The sequence below is a fragment of the Natrix helvetica genome (assembly GCF_964273705.1).
Source record: "Natrix helvetica genome assembly, chromosome: 2".
Classification (NCBI taxonomy): domain Eukaryota; kingdom Metazoa; phylum Chordata; class Lepidosauria; order Squamata; family Natricidae; genus Natrix; species Natrix helvetica.
The window spans coordinates 127,146,659-127,168,867 of NC_138552.1; the positions used below are offsets into that span (position 1 = coordinate 127,146,659).

General features: G+C 39.6%; 1 protein-coding gene across 3 annotated transcripts in view; it reads left to right on the forward strand.

The window, feature by feature from the left end:
- Positions 1 to 22,209, forward strand: part of EHBP1 (EH domain binding protein 1) — a 279,410-nt gene that overhangs the window by 51,521 nt on the left and 205,680 nt on the right. For all 3 annotated transcript variants that reach the window (XM_081941545.1, XM_081941543.1, XM_081941544.1), the window contains exons 4-5: positions 3,444 to 3,539; positions 9,959 to 10,012. In XM_081941545.1, coding sequence (XP_081797671.1) covers positions 3,444 to 3,539; positions 9,959 to 10,012 — 150 coding nt within the window. The remainder of the gene's footprint in view (positions 1 to 3,443; positions 3,540 to 9,958; positions 10,013 to 22,209) is intronic.

Genomic DNA, 22,209 nt, shown 5'->3' on the forward strand with positions numbered 1-22,209 from the left:
GGCTAACTGCAGATCACTTTAACAATCAAATTATTTCTCACTTTAATCCAGAACATCGTTAGTTTATTGTGAATATACTTTATTATGTAATGATGCAAGCTAAATGTGCAAGAAAGAAAAGAAGAAAGATACAAAGAAGTAACTTCCAATTTTCTTTATAACAGCTATAAGTACAACTATAAATTTAATTCTGACACTATGATCACAACATAACTCTCTTCTTTCTATAATCTATCCTGTCTAATCATCAAAACCATAAACCATAATTTTTTTCCTGTTTTATGCAAGATATCCATAAGAGATTTCCAGTCAACAGTAAATATAGGCATTCTGTAATCAAAGATGTCATTTTAGCTGTCACAGCAAGTTCCATCATTGTCATCAACCATTCATCTATTGTGGATAGTGCTGAATCTATCATTGCTAAATGATAATTTAAATGCTGTTTTTCCAGTTGTAGCCCAATACTTTGACATGGAAGAATTTATATTGTTTTGCCTATAATAATCAGGACCACTGGTGGATAGAATGAGGACTGTCCTATTTATTTCTTTTTTTATCTGATTTATCACAGATTACGTCATCAATTCCAATTGTCCCTTTCAACTTTTCCTCTTTCCCATCCCTTTCTTTTCTCTGTACTTTCATCTTCCCCCTCTTGATTTTATTTGGAAAAAAAGGAGGGCTGAAGAGCATGGTTTTCTACTACAAGACGCAGATCCGGTTAGGGTCCATTTGTTGATATGAATAAATAGAAAATGTTCATTATTTATTATTTATTTATATCCCACCTTTATTATTTTTATAAATACCTCAAGATGGAAAAACATTCCTGATACTCTTTCCTCCTCCTTCCCCCCCCCCAAAAAAAACAACAATCATGTAAGGTGAGTTGGGCTGAAAGAGAGTGACTAACCCAAAATCACCCAGTGAGCTTTCATGCCTAAGGCAAGACTCAAGTCTTCTGCTTTCTAGCCTAATGCTTCAGCCACTAGATCAGAGGTGTCAAACTGATGGCCTGCAGGCTGGATGCATCATATGCAGACCATGCCCACCTCAGCTCTGTGAAGGGAAAAAACATTGCAAAGCATCACATGACGGCAACATGATGCAGCTAGTTTGACACCTGTGCACTAGACCAATTTTACTATTTGATTCAGTCCTGAAGGAGTCAGAATGGGCCACTCTGTGTCTCTTTATTCAATTATGCTCTTGTGCATTTTCAAAAATATAGAAAGAGGGTTAAAATAATTTTGGTAATTAAAGTGCTTCTTTAATATTAAGAAAAATGGAAGGAGTTATGAGCACACAGAAGGCTTCAGCACACAAATCATTAATATAAATGCCAGGCATAAATCTGAAATGTAAGATAAGAAGATAAGATAACCTTTGTTGTCATTTATCTGTATACACAACATTGGTGGGATTCAAATTTTTTTACTACCAGTTCTGTGGGCATGGAATGGATTGGTGGGCATGGCTCGGTGGGTGTGGCAGGGGAAGGATACTGTAAAATCTCCATCCCCTCCCCATTCCAGGGGAAGGTTACTGCAAAATCCTTATTCCCTCCCAATCAGCTGGGACTCGGGAGGCAGAGAACAGATGGGGGCAGGGCCAGTCAGAGGTGGTATTTACCCGTTCTCTGAACTACTCAAAATTTCCGCTACTGTTTCTCCAGCACTGATCAGAACCTGCTGAATACCACCTCTGATACACAACGTCACACATTAAAATGAAATTCCGATGCCCCACTCTTGAAAGAATTAATACCACCCACCAAACAATGTCATCATCCCAAGAATAACAATATATTATAATATATTATATTATAATAATATAAATAGCATCAGCATCAGCAAAAATGCCAAGTTATACATTTTGAATATGTAGCGTAAAAAAGAATTTTATACTATATGGAACAAGGCTATTAGAGAATTTGGTTGTTCTGCTTTGGATATCACGAAGCCTCCTCCCAGAAGATAACAATAAAAACTGATCATGAAGAGGATGGGTAATTCCCTGACAATCCCACTGACTCTGGTCAAACAATGCTTATATGCCATGTCCTGGATAGACGGAAGTGAACTTATATTTTCCACTGTCCTCACCACTCTCTGGACAGCCATCCTGTCCAGAGCAGATGCTATATTACGTTAATAGGAATCCATCCCATTGTTCTTTATGTCCATTTCTACTCATATGAAATAATTCTGCTTTCCTTTGCTTACATACAAGAAAAGTGAATCTGTTCTGTTGGACATCATAGTGCACAGTCCTTTTTTAGCCATATAATAGAGGCAGCAGCACTCTGATCCTCCTAACTTTCCTGAATGTTCAGGTAGCAAGTAAAGTTGTCTTTACTTTTTTTTTTAAAAAAAACACCATTTCTTCATTATTAAGTATTTGAGCTATCCTTCAGGAGTTAAAATAGCCTTGCAAAGAACATTAATTATCCTGATTTGAATAGGGGCATTCAAAGACCATTTCTCAAATAGCAAGAATCGTAGGACTAAGTTCCATCTTCCAGTTAAGTTCAAGAATTATAATAAAACTATTTTTAAAAATCTTGCATATTTTTATGCGATTAGAAAAATCTGTCTCCAGGTCTATAGATCAATAAAGTTTCTGAAGGTCTTAGTCATCTTGCCAGTAATGCATAAGCAAAGAAATTAGTTTTAACTAAATGCATTCTTGGAAGCAAATCAAATGCAGGATCCAGTTGTGTTGAGAAGATATTTGTATCCCAAAATTTATCTAAATGTATAGTTTGGCATAAATATTTTATTATTTATTATTATTATTTAGCTCTGTGTTCTATATTTTTTACAGGATTTCAGGGCAATATATATATATTTCTCTTTCCTCCCCCCCCCCATCATAATAACCCTGTGAGCTAGTTGGGCTAAGAGAAAGAGAATAATGACCCAGATAACAATGGAATGGAATGATAGGACGGTGTATCTCAGTCTGGATGTCTGATGGAGTTGTAGCAAATTTAACACAATTATATCAATATATAAGAAAAACAGAGACATTCCATTTTTAACTTTTGGCAAATCAGGTATTTTGTAAAAAGTTTAACTTGGTTATCTCTCTTTCCTACAACACTAGAAGTTAATTACAGGGGTTTCTTCTCATTGCCCAACAGCCAAATTATATAGTGGATGAAAACCATTTTAAATCTATACACATGCAAAAATGTTGACCAAATGTGGTAAATATGAGAGGCTTTCTGGACTTCTATGGGGTACTAAAGAGTGACAATTTGTGACTGGTTTTGTCTTGACTGGTATTAGATTCTTCAACATCTAGCTTTAGTCCTATGCATTGTTTTTTCCATTCACCTTTACCCTTAAGTAGCAAGTGTTGCTCTCTGCCTTAATCTCAGATGCTACGTCTACATAGATCAAGACTTTTCCTATCTCTCACAATTCTTTCTTCAGGCTCATAGTTGGCAACCAGGAATAAAGAATCCTTACCGTGGGGTGGTAGTGTGGCCTGTTCCTGAAAACATTGAAATCACTGTGACACTTTTTAAGGTAAGTGTGTGTTTTGCTTTGTTTTGAATTGCTCTCACTTTGACCGTTGCTGCTTAAACACATGGGCAAAGTGGCTCCATACAGTCATTTAAGAAACCTTCTTTGCTGTTGACTGTGCTCTCTTGATGCACAAAGAAAATGATATACAATTGATGTTGAACTTCTCGGATATTGCTGTCGTCCTTGGCCTGATTATCAACCTGAACAAAACTTGTGCCAAGTACCAAGTCCATAAAACCAAAAATCTCTGTTCATGACACCCAGCTGATAAAAGTAAACAACTTCAAATACATGGGAAGCATCATCTCAAGCAATAGACTCCAGGATCAGCCAGGCCAGCCAGACACTGGCATGGCTGCATACTAGGGTGCTCAATCAATATGACATTAGTATCTCCAGAAAGCTGGATTTCTACAGAGCTGTAGTTATCTCTTCTCTCCTATATGGATGTGAGTCCTTGATTCTGTATTGAAGGCACATCAGACAATTGGAAAAATTCACGCGTACATTCTCTACTCCATCCTTGATATTCATTGGCAAGACCATGTCTCTAACCTGGAGGTCTTCTATCACCCAGAGTCCACCAGCATTGAGTCCCTGATTATCAGAGCCTAGATGAGATGGGGGGGGGGGGACATATCAGAATGAATGACCACCTTATGCTGTATGGTTTACTGAACTGTGGGAAGAGACTCAATGTTGACTACTCAAGCACCACAAAGACACTGTGAAAGAAACCCTATGTCACTCTGACATCTACCCTAGGTTGTGGCTGCTGACAGGATCTGAGTTCTGTGCTATGAAGCCTCCACTGCCTTTGAAGGTATATGTCATCAAAAACTGATAGAAAACCCTGAGTGGCATCACAGAATAGCAGGCCCATAGTCGCTGAAACAATGGACTTTCAGTGCTCCTAGTGTGCTAGACTCTGTGCTTCTAGACTGTGACTGCAGAGCTACCACGATATCCAAAGATGAACTGAACAAAGCATGCCTTCAAATCCAAAAGAGTAGCATATATTCATTGACATTGTCAATGGCTCAATATAAATCAAAGTAAAGAACCCACATTCATGTTTAATGCTGTGAGCTCAATAAATAAGCTGTCAAGGAACTGCGGGACCACTTTTAGAGAATATACTACAAAAATTGGCCTGCTATTTAAAAACATGTGTGCTTGACCTTTTTAAATAATAAACCCATCAAGGTCTTATTCTAGCAAGGCTGTTTCTATGGAAAGTTTTTTGGTTTCAAAATAATAGATCATGCTATCATGAAATTGGCAAAGAAATACTGTTTGTCTGCAGTACATGTCAACTTACTTTATTAGAAATTAAATTCATCATCCAGGACAATAAAATGTGGTCCCCAAATCTTTAGGGATAGCGTTGGTACAGGCAAGAACAGGAAGAAGTTGAAGTGATGTGTGTATGTGTGTTGCTTCCAGTTTGGAGTAAGTATAATTATCTGTAGTAAGTGCTTTTACGTATTGATAATGTTCTACAAATTGGAAGCTGCTTTGTTCCTACTTCCAGCTCTTTGAGCCTGTAGTTGCAGGGCAAGGGTTAGTAACCTGCAGTCTATGAGCTTCTTGCAACCCTTGAAGTCCATTTTTGTGGTCCTAAAGGCCCTTGGAAATGGATGCTAAAATTCAACAAACTGCTGATGAATGGATGGGCAATTTTCTGCTGGTTTCTGACAGTTACCAACACAGAAAAAGTTTTAAACCTTAAAAGTGGCTTAACATAGCTACTCAGTTAATACCAAAACACCACCCTTCCCCATTCTGCCAATCTTGACAAACCACTGGAAAGCCTGTGGCCCTCCACTTAGCTGACGGTGTTATTGTGGCCTTGGGAGCTATCTAACAAAATGAAATTCAATGATGAAAAGAGTAAGGTTCGACATTTAGGCAAGAAAAACAAAATGCACAAGTACAGTATAGGTGGTACCTTGCACAATAGTGGTGACTGTGAGAGGGATCGTGGAGTCCTAGTGGATAGTCACTTAAATATGAGCCAGCAGTGTGCTGCAGCTGCCAAAAAAACAACACAGTTCTAGGCTACGTGAACAGAGGGATAGAATCAATATCACGTGAAGTGTTAATACCACTTTAAAATGCCTTGGTAAGGCCACTCTTGGAATACTGCATCCAATTTTGGTCACCATGATGTAAAAAAGATGTTGAGTCTCTAGAAAGAGTACAGAGAAGAGCAACAAAGATAATTAGGGGACTCGAGGATAAAACATATGAAGAACGGTTGTTGGAACTGGGCATGTCTAGCCTTATGAAAAGAAGAACTAGGGGTGGCTTGATAGCAGTGTTCCAATATCTCAGGCATTGCCACAAAGAAGAGGGAGCCAACCTATTATCCAAAGCACCTAAAGGCAGGACAAGAAGCAATTGGTGGAAACTAATCAAAGAGAGAAGCAACTTAGAACCAAGGAGAAATTTCCTGACCATTAGAACAATTCAGTAGAATAACTTGCTTCCAGAAGTTGTAAATGCTCCAACACTGGAAGTTTTTAAGAAGAGATTAGATAACCATTTGTCTGAAGTGGTGTAGGGTTTCCTGCCTAAGCAGGGAGTTAGACTAGAACACCTCCAAGGTCTCTTTCAACTCTGTTAGTCTATTCTATTCTAAACTGTTAAATAAGCCCCTGAAACTTTGCTTGCTCTTTTATATAGGAAATCAGGGTGCACACTGAGAGAGAATATGCTGAACATTTAAATTATTTATACAGTTATATATTTATACACTTACATATTTGTAATTATGGGTAGCCCTCATTTAAATATTGCCTCATATAGCAACTGTTTGCAGTTAAAGAGTGGTGAAAGTGTAACTTTGCGATCAGTCCTTTGATTTATGATCTTTGCAGATCTGTAAAGAAAAGAGTTGAAATAAAACTGTGAAATGTTTTACTTAACGACTACTTCACTTAATGACTGAGCTGCTGGTCCCAATTTTGGGTGCTAAACAAAGATTGTTTGTATTCTTATTTAATACATCACCGTATTAGCCATTAGCTGAAGTGATCTGGGTAGCTGACAAAATAGAAACTCATAAAACACAGTATACAAATATTTCAGAAATTTAATAGTTGCCAAGCCCAAAAGTAAAGCCATGCATATAAAAGTAAGTAAGACATATAAAAGTATCTCTGAGTGATTCCTGCTTTTAGAATGGAAGGGATACATAGCCTGAAAGAATAAGAAAGAACTCTGTCTGGAATCAAAAATATTTCAGTGTAGGCACCTAGCAGGCAGGCATTCCCAGCAACTGGGAATGGCATTCCACACCCAGTTCAGCTCCTCCTTGTTCTGGATAGCCACTCGCTTATTTATTTTGAAAGAGGAGCTTTGGAAATTATTTTAGGAACCAACCGCTATATATGGAAAGAGATGGTTATGTTATCTGACCTGATCTCAGGTGATTTCAGGTTTTCAGTTGGACCTAAAGATACCCCAGAGGCTGGCACAGGCCATCAAATGCAATATTATAAGAATATCTCCTTGCCTGATTTTGGAACATTTCTAAATGCCAGCCTTGGTGTAAGACAGCAAGTTGGCACTGCAGTGTTTTAATAGAACAAGAAAGTATTTCTATATTACCTAATAGCTAATCCTCTGGAAAATTCAATATTATCCATATTAACCATATAAAGCATAACACCTCAAAAGAGAAGGGTCTGATACAAAGAGCTTCAGTGTTAAAACAGTGGCAGAATTACACGTAAATGAAACCACAACAGCACACTTTCAAACTGCAGTCCTGTCAAGATTTGGACATGTAATTAATGATTGCTAAAATAAACATTTTTGTGTATTAGCTTTCATGGTGACCTAATTCTTATGCAGCCCCTAGAGTCCTAGACACCTGTTGGGATTCAGAATAATTTTCCATGCTCCAAGATCATCAGTCTCACCTAAATTAAAAGGTGCCATGTTGGAGAAGGTTGAGCAGAAGGTTGGGGATGATCAGCGGGTTCAAGTAGGGGAGAAAGATGTCCCAAAGGAAGGAAGGAAAGATGTTTGCACTGCCATTTTGCATCACAGCATGAAAGTATCCCTCCCAACAGAACCTATTTGCACTGATTAAAAGCTGAAGATCAAAGCCGTGCTCCTGGTTTTTATCTATACTGGCAGTGGCTGATGACAGAATGCATTGCTCATGCAGTCTGTATAGGAATCAGAGATAAAGGACCGAATTTGTTTGCAAAGCAGCACTCTAAAATAGTAGTGTGGGTAAAGAACAGGCACCAAGCTAGACAAGCCTTGTGTTCTGGAAGTGATACAATTGCATTATCTCTGAATCTGTAAGTGGCTGTTGAAATGGCCTTGCTGATAGGATTAAAGGTTACGTCTGGGCATCTCCGACTAATGAGAATGTTAAGTATAGCCTCTTAGCAGTGGGCAGTAGATACTTGAACACTTGTAACTTAAAAGCATAGATAATCAGTCACTGGGCAGAGTATTTGCCTTAAACAGAAACTTCAGAGGAACTTGTTCATATTCTTCTGTTTGAGAAACCTCTACATCAGTGCTGGGATTCAAATTTTTGTGCTACCGGTTCTGTGGGCATGGCTTTGTGGGCACAGAATGGCTTTGGGGGTGTGGTTTTGTAGGCGTGGCAGGGGAAGGATACTGAAAAATCCCCATTCCCTCCCCACTTCTGGGGGAAGTTTACTGCAAAACAGTGGTGGGTTCCCATTTTTTTTTACTACCGGTTTGCTGGTGCACTCGCTCACATGCGCAGAAGTGTCTGAGCAGGTAGGCGGAGCCTCCCGCCGCCACCACTGCCAGTTCCAGGCTGAAGCGGGAGCAACCCACTTCTGCTGCAAAACCCCCATTCCCTCCCCACCCCAACAAAAGAAGATCAGCTGGGAGGCAGCAGGGATGGGGCCAGCCTATTTGCTGGTTCTCTGAACTACTCAAAATTTCTGCTACCGGTTCTCCAGAACCTGTCACAACTGGCTGAATACCACCTCTGCTCTATGTGCATATGATGGTCTGTCTTCTCTGACCTTTTTCTTTCCAAATGATATCTCTGGCTTTATGTTCTATTTCTTTTTTACAAGAAATGGGTCAAATAAGAGGCTTGTACCCCCATGATGACCTACCAACTAGATTATGACATGAAAATTTATAAATACGATTCATTTCAGCAAATGAATGAAATATTATCCTGAATCGGTGAAGTGATGTGTTAGTAGGGAATTAACTGAAAGAAAAGATATACAGCTTGGAATACAATAACCTCTGGTCCCAATGACGACCCAGGTTGGATCGTAAAAAGATATACAGTTACTCTCCAGCCATGAGTATCTGTTATATGTATATTTTATCCAACTGGCACCTCTACACATTGCAAAAACATGACTGAAACATTAAAGTTGGTTATGATGTATGTAATCAGAAAGAAACAATGTAAGGCGATCAAGTATTTATATCACACAATACCAATATCTGAAAGGAAATGGTCTTAAAGGAGGCACATGAATCATCTCAACCTCCTGGGCTTTCATTAGATTTTTTTTTTTAGCAAAAACCAGGAGTTACCCCTACTTTTATTAAAATTTTTAGAAATTGGCATCTCTCTCCCTCCCTCTCTCCGTCCCCTCCTTCTCCCTCCCTCCTCTCTCTCTCTCCCCTCCTCCCTCCCCTCTCCCCCCTCTCTCTCCCACCCTCTTTCTCTGTATGCGTACTCAAATATACCACTCATGTTGATATTGAAGCTTAGTTTAGTCATCTTATATGCTGATTTACAACATGGATATTCATCACTAACGATGACATGTAACATCTAGATTTCTAAATAAGGGGGGGAGAGTATAAATGAAAATTACCTTTCAAAAGAAAAAGTCTTTAGAACTGCTGGAACAATACTGTCTAATAAAAAAACTCAACCTCTACACCTGTGTTCCATTTTCCTTGTTTAAAAATCAATAAATCTTGGAAGATTTTGCACATAGTTCATTAAAAAAGCAATCTGTAGTCAAAGACCAAAAGAAAAGCAATGATACAATATAACGCTGTAAGACAAGGTGTGAAACTAACATACTAAAAAGACACAAAAGTCTCCCTGGTTTCTTCTTGGCTGGTAAAAAACACAGCAGCTGCTTTTCAGTCCCGTATATGATTCTATTAAACCTCCCCCCACATGTACTCAATGGTACTTTACCACTAAGTGGTTAAGTGCTAAGCTTTGGCAAATGCACCCCTATCTAGAGGATATTTGGAAGATACAAAAGAGAATAAGATGTAGTGAAAATTGCTGCTAAAAAGACCTTTGGACAATGGGTTCAGACTTTAGATCTGTCATCCTCTACATCCAAATCCAGGATTCATCTGTTTATTTTCTACCATGGGTTTATTGGGTTCAGAAAGGTATTTAATGTTGTATTCCTACCTTTCAGGATCCCCATGCAGAGGAATTTGAAGACAAAGAGTGGACATTTGTTATAGAAAACGTAAGTGACAAAATGATGTTTTGCTTTGGATTTTAGCTTGATATTGGAGCCAGTTCCCATCTATCAGGATAGGAAACTCCTTTCTTGCCCTTTATGCAGGGAGGAAAGAAAAGGCAATTTGCTGTTTGTACCTCCTTGCACTTCTAACACAAATATGATTCCTTTTCAAACTGATTGACTTACATTTAAGTCAATTGCTTTATTGGTCAATTGGCTTTTCTTAGATGCCAAATCACTACAAAGTCTCTCTCTCTCTCTCTTTTTTTTTTTTTGCAATATCTGGAGTTAACACATAATAGGTAATGGCAAAAGATAGCAATTTTGGTTTATTTTGATTGAAACATATGGTTTGCAATCACATCATTGTATGTAGTTGTAATTAAAGCAAAACATCACTTCAAAATGTAGAAGCATTCCCTCTTCCCCCAACATTATCTTCAAATAAAGTTTGAGAAAAGTTGGGAAATCCTTCTTAAGGTTGATAGCGCCACACAGTGGCCAAAGAAGAAATAATCGTTTAGGGGAAATGGTTTGGAATAGTGTTATTCAAATTTGATAATTGTAAAATATCTGGATTTCAACTGCCAGAATTCCTTAGCCAGCATGCTGGGCACATTGCAGTACATGCATCTTAAAGTATATTATGGGTGTGTGGAATGGAAAGAGATGTGGCCATGGGCTGACTGTGGAACAAATCATAAAGTGCTGATGTAAAATTTCCAAATTAATCTAAAGTGAAAAAACAAAATCAACTACAGGCAGTCCTTGACTTACAACAATTCATTTAGTGACTGTTAAGGTTAAAAGGGCACTTGAAAAATGTGAGTTATAACCATTTTTCACCATTACGAGCTTTGCAGCATCCCCATGATCATGTGATCAAAATTCAGATGGCTTGGCAACTGGTTCATATTTATGACTGTTGCCATGTCCTAGGGCGTGATGGCAAACCTATGGCATGCGTGCCACATGTGGCATGCGGAGCCATTTGTCAGGGCACTCAAGGCCAGCGTGCATGCCTTCTTTTGAGGCCATTTTTCACCCTCCGGAGGCTTCCTTGCAGCCTCCAGAGCACAAAAAACTGGCCCTACGGGCAAACCGAAAATAACCAGAAGTCACTTCCGATTTGCTTGAAGAGTCAGATTTTGCCTCTACCAAAGTGCTGTGTGGCAAATAGATTTCCCCAAAATTTCCCCAGAAATTGGGATGTAGAGATCTCTTGGTTTTGTGTGTACTGAAAGACATTGTGCCAAGATTTGGGATGTCTTTGTATATTTCCTCAGATTCTGGCCCATACTTCACAGCTCAGGTGACACAAACTGTTTCCCAGGCTCTTGGAATTAAGTGGAAACTTCATGCTGTCTATTCCCCACAGAGTAGTGGTGTTGAAAAATTTAATGATTTGATTTAACGACAGGTATCCAAACTCGGTCAGAAAGCTCTATTAGTAAAACCCCAGGTTAAATACTTAGGTTATACTATAAGTCAAGGACAGAGAGCGATAAGGCATGAGAGGAAGGAAGCTGTCTGCCAGATTGCAAAACCATGAATCCACAAAGGGTGGTGTGTGTGAAAAAGAACCCTTTGTTTGGGAGCAGGGACAAAAACAGGCATTTGAGATTTTAAAGTAAGCATTGTCTCAAGCTCACGTTATGGGACTTCCCAACCTTGAGAAATCTTTCTTGACTCAAGAAAAGGGAAGTGGCAACAACCCACAGCTTATTTGTCAAAACAACTTGATGAAGTAGTAAAAGGGTGGCTACATTGCCTTAAAATCCTGGCCGCAGCTGCTCTTCTGATCGAGGAAGCTAATAAATTGACTTTTGGGCAGCCAATTACTATATTTACTAGTCATGCAATTTGTGGAGTATTAGAAACAAATTAGTGCTCAAGTAGCAGAGTTGTGGGCTTTAATACGAGCACTAGAAAGGGCACAGAATGAAAGTACAAACATTTGGACTGATTCTAAATATGCATTCCTCACATTACATGTCCATGCTGCAGTTTATAGAGAGAGGGGATTCTTAACAGCAGAGGAAAAGAAGAGCAACTAGTGTGCTTGCCCAGAGGAATTAAACATTCCATATGGGGGATCTGCACAATCTCCAAATTGGATACTCGGATCCAGCAGAAAAGAGCTGACAGAGAAGCAGCTGACAGAGAAGCAAAGCTGTCAGCAACCCGAGATGATCAGAGCTAACCTGACATGACAGCTTATGTAGCATTGGAAATGCCAAGGGGACTGAGCCCCAGGTATTCTAAAGCAGAGGAACTCCCCGCAACTGTAGATTTGAAGGGACATAAGTGGGGAGAATGGTATGTACTCCCAGATGGAAGAATTTTTGTACCAGCCAACTTAGCCTGGCCAGTAGTAAAAGACTCTCACTCAACAACACATATGGGCAAGAGTGCGTTAGCAGAAGCACTTCAGCGCATTGCTTACATCAATCGCCTTCACTCACTATGTGCTCATGCAATTGAGAGATGTAACACATGCTAGTTAATCCAAGTTAATCCAAGACAAGGACCTAGGCTTCCACCAGGAAGTCAACTCGGGGGATATTACCCTATGGATTCATCAGTTATTGATTTCACAGACATGCCCAAGTGTGGGCTATATAAGTCAGTGCTAATCATAGTGTGCAATTATACTGGGTGGCCTGAATGTTTTCCCACCAAGACAAAACAGGCACACAAAGGTCCCCTACTCAAGGACAAAGGTGTGTCTTGAAATTCACCTTAAATGGATGAATGCATTACCGCTGGCACTTTGGTCTGTGCATGCACTCCACGAAAGGGAATTAGGATATCTCCTTTTTAAATGATGTTTCGGAGACCCCCAGTTATGTGCTAACTTGAAAAATCATGTAGGGGAGAATTAAATAAGCAATACAAGAAATCCAACAATACTGTGTGTCCCTCAGTCCATCATTTCTGAGCACCTCTAGTCATAATATTCAGGTGGGAGACAGAGTATGGGTTAAAACACTGGAAAGGAGAGAATTTGAAACCTAGGTGGAAGGGCCCATATACTGTGGTCATGTGTTCTCCACTTGCAATAAGAGTGATGAAATCCAAGTCTTGGATTCACTGGACTCGAGTTAAGCCAGCTGCTGATGAGTATTGGGAGGCAGACCAGGACGAAGCCCGACCTCTAGTGGTATGCTTTGAAGAAGTGCCCCCTATAACTGCCCTACCGGCAACGGGCAGAAGACATACGGGGCAGAAGAGGCCTTATTGGTGTCACTCCGGAAGCTGACTTTCTATGTACAGCTGAAGATTTGGATGAGAAAAACAACTTTTAGTATGAGAAGGGAATAATGTATTGTGTAGGCTAAATATAGTTCAGGGAATGGAAGCCATACGTAGCCATAAATGCAGTAGGTCTGGATTTAGTGAGTCTCGTCAACCTAGTTGTGATTTGTTGTATTGGATATTTATTCTTTTGGAATCGCCCCCATCCCAGAGAGGCAGGTGCTGTGAAAGAATTTATTGACTGTGACAGTTGACAGTGTGAATCTTCTGGGAACACGTATGTTTGAGGAACCCTGGGAGTGGGTCCTCTGTAGCACAGTAGGTGTCTTGGGACTGTGGGCAATATATTTAGCAAATAAGACTTGGCTTTGTGGATCGCCCAAAACTGACATTGCCCTTTTCCAAATCACACCTAACCCCATCCTTCTTCCTGACGTGATAATTCCGTTAAGTGAGTTAAAGGACTTATAATGGGGTAGGCCCCTTCTAAAATATCAAATATGGGTTTTCTGTGGCTTTGGATGTTATTTGCCAGTGGCATATTGGGTAATAAGACTCTGAATAGCAGTTCCTGATGTTGTAATAATGGCCAATTAACTCCTTTTATCCCTAAAAGAGGCTCCGGGGATATTGAGAATCCCAAAGAACAGGACAAGATCAGGGCCTGGGGTATGGGGTTCCTGGAGACGATGGACAAGGTGTTGGAGCCAGTTCGCTCCTGCCACTGGCGTCTCATCTCTTGGTGGGGACGGTACCCTGAACCTAAACCAACCCCAAACCCTAAGGACAAATGTCCAACAATCCAGGTAAAACATGGGGTGGAACAAAGGGAGAACGGGCCTCTGTGACAATTGAGAGACGGGAACTATATGTTGAGAATACTGGAACTAGGTCAGAGTCTACTTAATCAATCTGACCCCACACTAGGTCAAAAATGCTGATTGTACTTGTCTGCTGCCCCTTCATCTTACCATGCTGTCCCAGTTGAGCCAGGACTTTGGGTAAAGACCAGGGCCACACTAGCTTTGAGAAGGGTGGTAGATAGAGAACCCAATCGGTGGAAGTAAAGTTACATGGTGACTTTTACAGTGCATTAGAAAAGCTGGCTATTAGCCCCCTTCCCATCGTTGGCCCTATAGCCGTTGGTGTGGAAATCGTAGGACTACCCTCCTTGTGTGTCAAATGGTATCAGGAACCTGGCATTCCTGTGGGGTCACTGCCAGGGAGACAATGTCCATCAGAGTTCACCATTAGCTCTAGAAATACACTCCTGGACCGCAAGCTAAACCGCAACATTTCTCCTTCTGCCTACCACCTCCTCCAGCAGAAGATCACCTTCTTGCCTCCACCACACTTAACCTGTACAAAATGGGGAGGGAATTGGGTGGTGATAAAGCGCCCAAGCCAATTTGAGCCATCCCAATTCCCAATCTGGCTCTGGCCTAAACCCATGGGGGGATCCTGTCTTCCATTTCCCCCAGGGAATGAAAGCTCCTGTTATCATCTTGAAGGTCCATATATCAGGGATGAGCAAAGGGACCCTAAGCAGGAAACTCCATTACAACCATTAGCTGGCATGTTCATGGCAGGGACCTTGGAGGTTTGGACTAATGAAAAGAACCACCGAGTCCATGCCTTTTCTATGAACATAGCTGTGTGTCTAGGAGAAAATAGAGTCTTTTTCCTATATAGGATAATTGCGTATGTATGCTTACCTTCCAACTGGACTGGAACATGTACCCTGGTACACCTCCTCTCCAAGATGGGTATTGTCAGTGGGGAACAAACTCTCCCTGTTCCTCTCATGGGACATGTTCAGAAAAGAGTGCCACTAGTAATCCCACTGTTAGTGGTCTTGGGGATGGGAACAGCAGTTGGAACAGGTGTAGGTGGGTAGCACTCTACAATACAGTTCTAGCAATTATCTGAGGGATTTCAACAAAGCCTGAATCAAATTGCTAGGACCTTGGTTGAAGTCCAAGACCAGATAGATTCCTTGGCAGTAGTGGTCTTGTAAAACCGGCATGCCATAGACCTCCTGACAGCTGAGAATCACTCCATATGTATTACTTGTCTTTTTCTTCTCATTGCTCTATATCACTATCTTGAACTGATTATGTTATGCCAAACATCATAATCTAAGATAGGTAAGAATCAATTGTAGCTAAAAATAGAGTCTTAAAGGGGGGGGACGGGACCTGAAGTCTAATTTTCTGCAACAAGAGTAGGGATTTATTCTCCATAGTGCAAGAACTAGTGGGTAGAAGCTTTACAGAGAGAAATCCAGATGCAAAATAAAGAGGAATTTTCTGGCCATTTTTTAAGCTGTTAAGCAACAGAACACAGCTTGCTTCCTGAAGTTGTGGGTGCTTCATATTTAGAGCTTTTCAAAGAAACTTTAGACAAACATTGTCTAGGATGGCCCTTCCTGGACAGGAGATTGAACTAGGAGACTTCCAGGCCCCTCCTAGCCTTAAGATTGTATGAAAGGCAAGACTGCAGAGATATGCCCTTCATTTTATAACTCTCCACCGCCCCGCAAACATAGCATCTATATTGAAATGAGTTTGATGACACACAATTTCTGCAATTATTTCTGATTCTCCATGGTAAAATACAATCTGTCTTCCAAATTGTTAGACCCAATTTGCTTAGATATTTTTTTAGCCTTGCTTCCTGCTAGCTGCCTTCCAATCTCTTGTTTCCCATAGAGGAGAGTGCATTGGGTGAGATAGCTGACCAGAGCTGATATCAATGATAGTTTTTGCCAGCTGGAAAGAGGAAACTGCTAAATGGAGACAGAATTCTGGAAATAAACCTCTAATACTACATTAGGAATGTTTAAAACCAGCAGCGTATTTCAGCAATTCCTAGCATATGTTTATTCATAGAAAATCAGCAGTAAAATATACTCACCAGAACATGCCAGAGACTTGAATCTCCATGAGGTCTTTTTCTCTTTCCAACATCAAATATCAAAACAGAGTTCTGGTAATTGTTTTACAGTGGGGTTCTAATCATACTCCAGATGTAAGCTGAGCTGTCTAATGCTCCTTTTAATAAAAAGTATGTTCTTTTTTTAAAAAAAAAAGATGGTTCAATTTGCTATATTCTTTTGCATGTATATATGATGTTTCCTTTTGATAGTGAGCACATTTTTGTATTTAAAATGATGCTTGCTGGGATAGCATTATGTTAGTCAAATCTCATTTCAACGTAGGCGGCGGGGGGACACACACACAATGGCCAGACGTAGTTGCAACCACATACTGTCTGATTTTCAGCAAAGAGGACCGTACGAAACCTGTTAAAAAAGGAAGAAAACAAAATGCCAATACATAGTCATTAAGTGGGAGGGGGAGAGGATTTGACAGATGGTGGCTCCCTTATGAGAGGGTTTAAGATTTCATTTAAGATACTGCCTTTAAGGTAGTGTTTTGCATAACATTTGGATCAAAAGTGTTACAAACTGCACTAAAATATTTATGGGGAAGTAAAGCCGATACAAGCAAAATGCTTGCATTTGATGCCAATTTTCTACTGTATATATTATCATAGATGAAGAGCTGGTCTGCATCTTTGGAGTTGGTGTTGATAAGTATCATCACACTTGCATTGAGTGGTAGAAGTCTTTTCCACTGTTGCTTGATGCTTTTAAGGCTTGTTGTTTATCATGGATATTGCTTTGTTCGGCTGTGGTTGAATAAGTAGGACATGTCTGTTGGTTGTTGCCCATAGTATAATGTGAGAAAAAGGACTCATGTGTCCCCTGCATCCTTAACAAGCAAAATACATTTTTCAAAGTAATCTTTGACATTTTAAAACCTTTTTTGAAGCTTTTCCCTTATTATAAGAATTTTTTTGTCTATTTCTTCACAATTTTAAGGGAAATTGAAACTCAGCTGATCTGTCATCATATAATAATGATTAAATTTACGTCTGTTTCTTCTCATTAAAATCAAAAATGTCTCTTTCATGACTTATTTTGACGTAATAGCAATAGGATTTAGACTTATATACTGCTTCACGGTGGTTTACGGAGTCGGTGAGACTCGAACTGCCAAACTGCTGGCATCCGACAATCAGCAGAAGTAGCCTGCCGTACTGTATTCTAACCAGTGCACCACAGGGCTCTTTATCATAATGATAAAGTGATGGCTTATACCTGAACTCATGGCTTCTCTTCTCCCCTAGAATCTTTTGCTTCTGTTTTCAGTTTACCACGAATCTAAATATTAAACTGGTCAGTCTTAATTATGATTTAACTGAGAAAACCTTATAGATCATTATTCGATGTTTGCTTATGGCCAACTTCATATGAAGTTGGCCATAAGCAAACATAAACATCGGCCTAATATGCAATACAGCCCTGGTTCAAATCCCAGTAAGGGTATGGCTAGCTGATGAGAGCTAAATAGCTTGAAATGGATCCATACTAGTCTCCCTTTATTTATTTATCAGCACAAATGCAACACATATATATATAAATAAATATATATGATATATGAACCTGAATATATATGAACCTGATAAATAAATAAAGGGAGACTAGTATAGATCTATTTCAAAGCTATTTAGCTCTCATCAGCTAGCCATATCAGGTTCAAATCCCAGTAAGGGTATGGCTAGCTGATGAGAGCTAAATAGCTTGAAATAGATCTATACTAGTCTCCCTTTATTTATTTATCAGCACAAATACAACACACACACACACACACACACACACACACACACACATATATATATATATATATATATAATTTTCAAAACAGACACAACACAAAGAATCCTCCTTCTTTACATACTGTAGAAAGTGTATCAGTTGGTTACAAAAGACTTTCGTGCATCTCTTCCACAGTCATCAACCATAATTCATATTAACTCAAGTATTTTAACTCAGATATATTTATACATAATATCATCATCATACTTCCATTTTCATTTGACTATAATTGTTTAAACGTCCTTCATCATAAAATATACTAAGATTTAAAACATAACCACATACTGGAATTTCATTTGCTATTTCTAATATCCTCCAATAACACTGAATTCTTATGGCCTATTCTGGCTAAAGATCCATAATATTTAGTAACAAAAATTTCTAATCCTTTACAAATCACTGTTTACAATTTACATCCACTTTTCTTATGTTGTAGCCATGCATATATATATATATATATATATTGTTATCATTATCCCTTCTTTATTTTACTGTGTCCTTTATCATAACATTTCCCCCCCTAATAAACAAAACTTAACTAAATTTAACTTAGTTCTTTTTTATTAACCTTTATATATAACCCCAAAAAAATTCTAATCTTCCTTTCATAGGTTCCATTCAATATTCATATACAATTGCCTGTTTCCCCCGAAAATAATACAGTGTCTTATTTTATTTTGACCCACGAAATATGGCCTTGGTCTTATCGGTGGGGGGGGGGTCTTATTTGCGCTGGCCGAGCAACTGGCCAGCACTGCTCTGATGTGTCCTGTTACCACCCTGCGTCGGGTTGGGCTTTCTTTGCGAGGGGGACAATCTGGGGAATGAGAGAGTTAGGAAGCCTGGGTTGGTGTGGGGCAGTTTCTCCAGTGAAGCGTCTGATTCATCCCCAGGGGTCGAGCGTTTTGCCTCCTCTCTGCCCTGGCTTGGAAGCTGCAGAGGAAGCCTGCCATGCTCGGCGAGGGGGGGGGGAGAAGAGATGACAAGAGAAGCCACGTCTCGCTCCACACCTCTCACTTCTCCTCCACCCCACCTGCCACCCCTCTAGCTAAAGAGACGGTGGAGAAGGGAAGCAGACTGGATTCTGTTAGCATTGGGGCCGGGTGGGAGGAGTCAGGCTGCGAGACACGCGTCCTACCCAAGACTTGCAGCTCTGTTGTGTTTCTTGCTGTTTTGTCCAGGGAAGCACCCTGTAAAAAAAATCTCGCAAGTTCAACTTCCCTGGACAAAACAGTGAGGAACACGACGGAGCTGCAAGTCTCGGGTAGGACGCATGTCTCGCAGCCCAACTCCTCCCACCCCGCCCCAATGCTAACAGAATCCAGCATTCAAAGCTTAATTCCGCCGCTTATTTCTTCTGTTCTCAAATTTAAATTAACTTTAAGTTTTTTATAGGCAGTCTCTTTTAAAATGGTAAAAATTCCTCACCAGCTGGAAACACTTTCTCTTTCCGTATCTTTTCGTTTCGGAGCCGCCCCAACTTCATCAGCCTTGGCTGGACTTTTTGTCGCTGGCTTGAAGAACTTCTCTTGGATCGATCAGGGACTTTGCGATGTCCCTGAGATCAGCAAGATTTATTCTTCCTGTTCACCGTCTCTGTGGGATGGTTTAGTTCCAATTGGACCACTCAGCGGCAAAAGTATCGGCTGCGGTCTTAGAGCATCGAGGCCGCACGTCCGTATCGTCGCTACGTTGGCTCCTTCTCACTTATGGCCAACTTCTTGAAACATATTGCTTCAGGTTCACAATGTCCCAGACATAATTCAAAACTTTATGATTGGTTAAAAACAGTGATTGTCTGAAATAATTAGCCCTCTCTTATTAGCATATATTTATCTTTGCAGAGCAGGACAAAACTAGCAAAGCTCCAGAACTCTCAGAAGGAGGATGACTTATTTCTATGGGAGGCTTTTTTTAAAAAAAAAAAACTTTGTTTTTCTATTAGTATTTTAATTTGTTTCTGAAGTATTTGCAGGAGTGGGGGAAGGGAATTGATGGGATCTTTTCTCTCTTAAGAAACAAAGATTCCCTCTCCCTATTTCTTCTTTCCTCCCTCTCTCCTTCCTCATTCCTTTCTTCCTCTCTCCCTCCTTCTTCTCTCCTCTTCTTTCCTCCCTCCCCTTCCCTCCTTCCTTCTTTTGTTCCCTCCTTTTTCCTTCCCGAAACAACCAATGGGTCATAGGTTATCTCGTGAGTTCCTAAATGTCCCACTTAAAAAAAATACTTTTTGACCCAAACTAAAAAGCTAACCTTGCCAGTTACAGTATAGAAGATCTACTGCAGGGGTTTGTGTGTGTCTAGTCCAAGCTGTTCTAAATAGCAATAGCACTTAGATTTATATACTGCTTCACAGTGCAATCCCAGTTGTGCATTGAATAAACCAAAATAATAAATCATTGAATAAAACCATAGTTTTTGTGCTGGTCCTGTACTGGGATGGGTTTGCTTATTAATCATGTTATCAAACTGGTAAATATTCCTGAGTAATCTTTAGCATTGGTCATCTGAAAGGTACTTCACCATTGAGCTTGTAATTTTGGAGGGGGGGGAGAGAGAGATTTTTGCAAAGAACCTGTGCATCCAGTCATACAAATCACAAAGCAAATACAGCAAAAACTTGAAACACAAAGGTACAGATGATTCCCGATGTTATCCTAAAGGTCATTAATCACAGAAATCATATCAGTGGAAGAAGCTGTTTAGGCTGTCAAATCCAATCCCATGCTTGTTGTTTAAAGTAGGAGATAACTGTAAGCTCCTTCCCTAATACTGCTAGGGAAAATGCCTTAATGCAGTTAGTGCTGTCAAATTCAACTTCAGGGTGTCTTTACTGTTTATTCCATCAATCCCACTAAATACATTTTTGCAAAGCTTTTTAATACATGTTTCATAATAGTAAAGCTTCTCTTACAAGCATTTTGATTTTAGAGTATACAAACCAAAGTAAAGCTCTTTTATTAAACACTTGTAAAATGAAAATAAAGCTCTCTCTGAGTATTGTAAATTTATGGCCCAAAGTTTACTTACTCCTTTGTATAGAAGGGAAGAGAGAAACAATTTCATACCATGCATGATACTAGGAAATTCCTTGATTGCTGAAGTAGAAACATGTATTGTTTTTATCAACTCATCCTTTTTAATTTCCTTTGGTGCTGCCCATTTCCATTGTATCTGCCTTTTTGCTATCAAACTATCTTTCTCCTTGCTTATATTTATATTTCAGTTGCACATGACATCTTTGATCATTTTTTTTCCTCTGCTATACTTTCCTCTCTCTGTGCTTCCTTCATTTTTTTCTTCATTGGATTACTTCAAAGAAGCCTTAAAATACAGCAGAACATCCCTTGCTGTTACCAACATTTCTTTAGGGACAGTACCCTTAAATACGTCAACTTGACTTTGTTCAATTATATAGTATAAATATCAATAAAGCTAATCAATGCCTGCCAAATCAAACTGGACACAAACGTTTTATCAAATGTATCAGAAATGGAGCACCTAGACCGACAGTGTCTGGGGTCAGAAGCTCAACAGAGTCACGATCAGTTCCTATTTGAATGAAAGACTTCCATGAAATATCAAAATATCAAACTGGAAATATCACAGCTCAACTAACAAGTGAGAAAACCATCCCGGAAAAATGAATAATAAAGCTGTTTTGTTCTAGATATGTCTGTGAAGAAAACAAACTGGATGTCTCTAGGTCTAGGAATTCACCAGGAATGAAGCTTCAATTGAAGGAGACTCTTACCTTGATTGCATTTGTATTAATTCTCAGAACAATCGCTGTTGTGTCTGAAACAATTTGGAGTGAATTGTAGTGGACTTTCACCTTATTTCTGCTAAATTACGTGGACCTTGTTCTTTTGGTGGGGGGGGGATGAAATAAGGATAATCTCATTAAAATGCAGAGCTATCTTTTGGGGAATTTTTCCAGGTCTTAATGGGTTGATATATTTTTGAGCAAAGGGAATTTTATTCAGATTGCCCTGAATTTTGAATTTTCCTCCATTGTGCCACTTGATTTCTGCAGTTATTGGAAGCTTGTTTTGAAGTGTAACAAGTTCATGATGAGTTTCTCTTGGATTGTACCATAACTGTTGTCAGAACAAGGATTTTGATCTGCTTTAGGAAAGAACCATGCATATTTGCTTTGGGAAAAACTAGCCTTGCCTTCTACGTCACGGCTAAGGGATTTCACCATTACTAAATGATGATT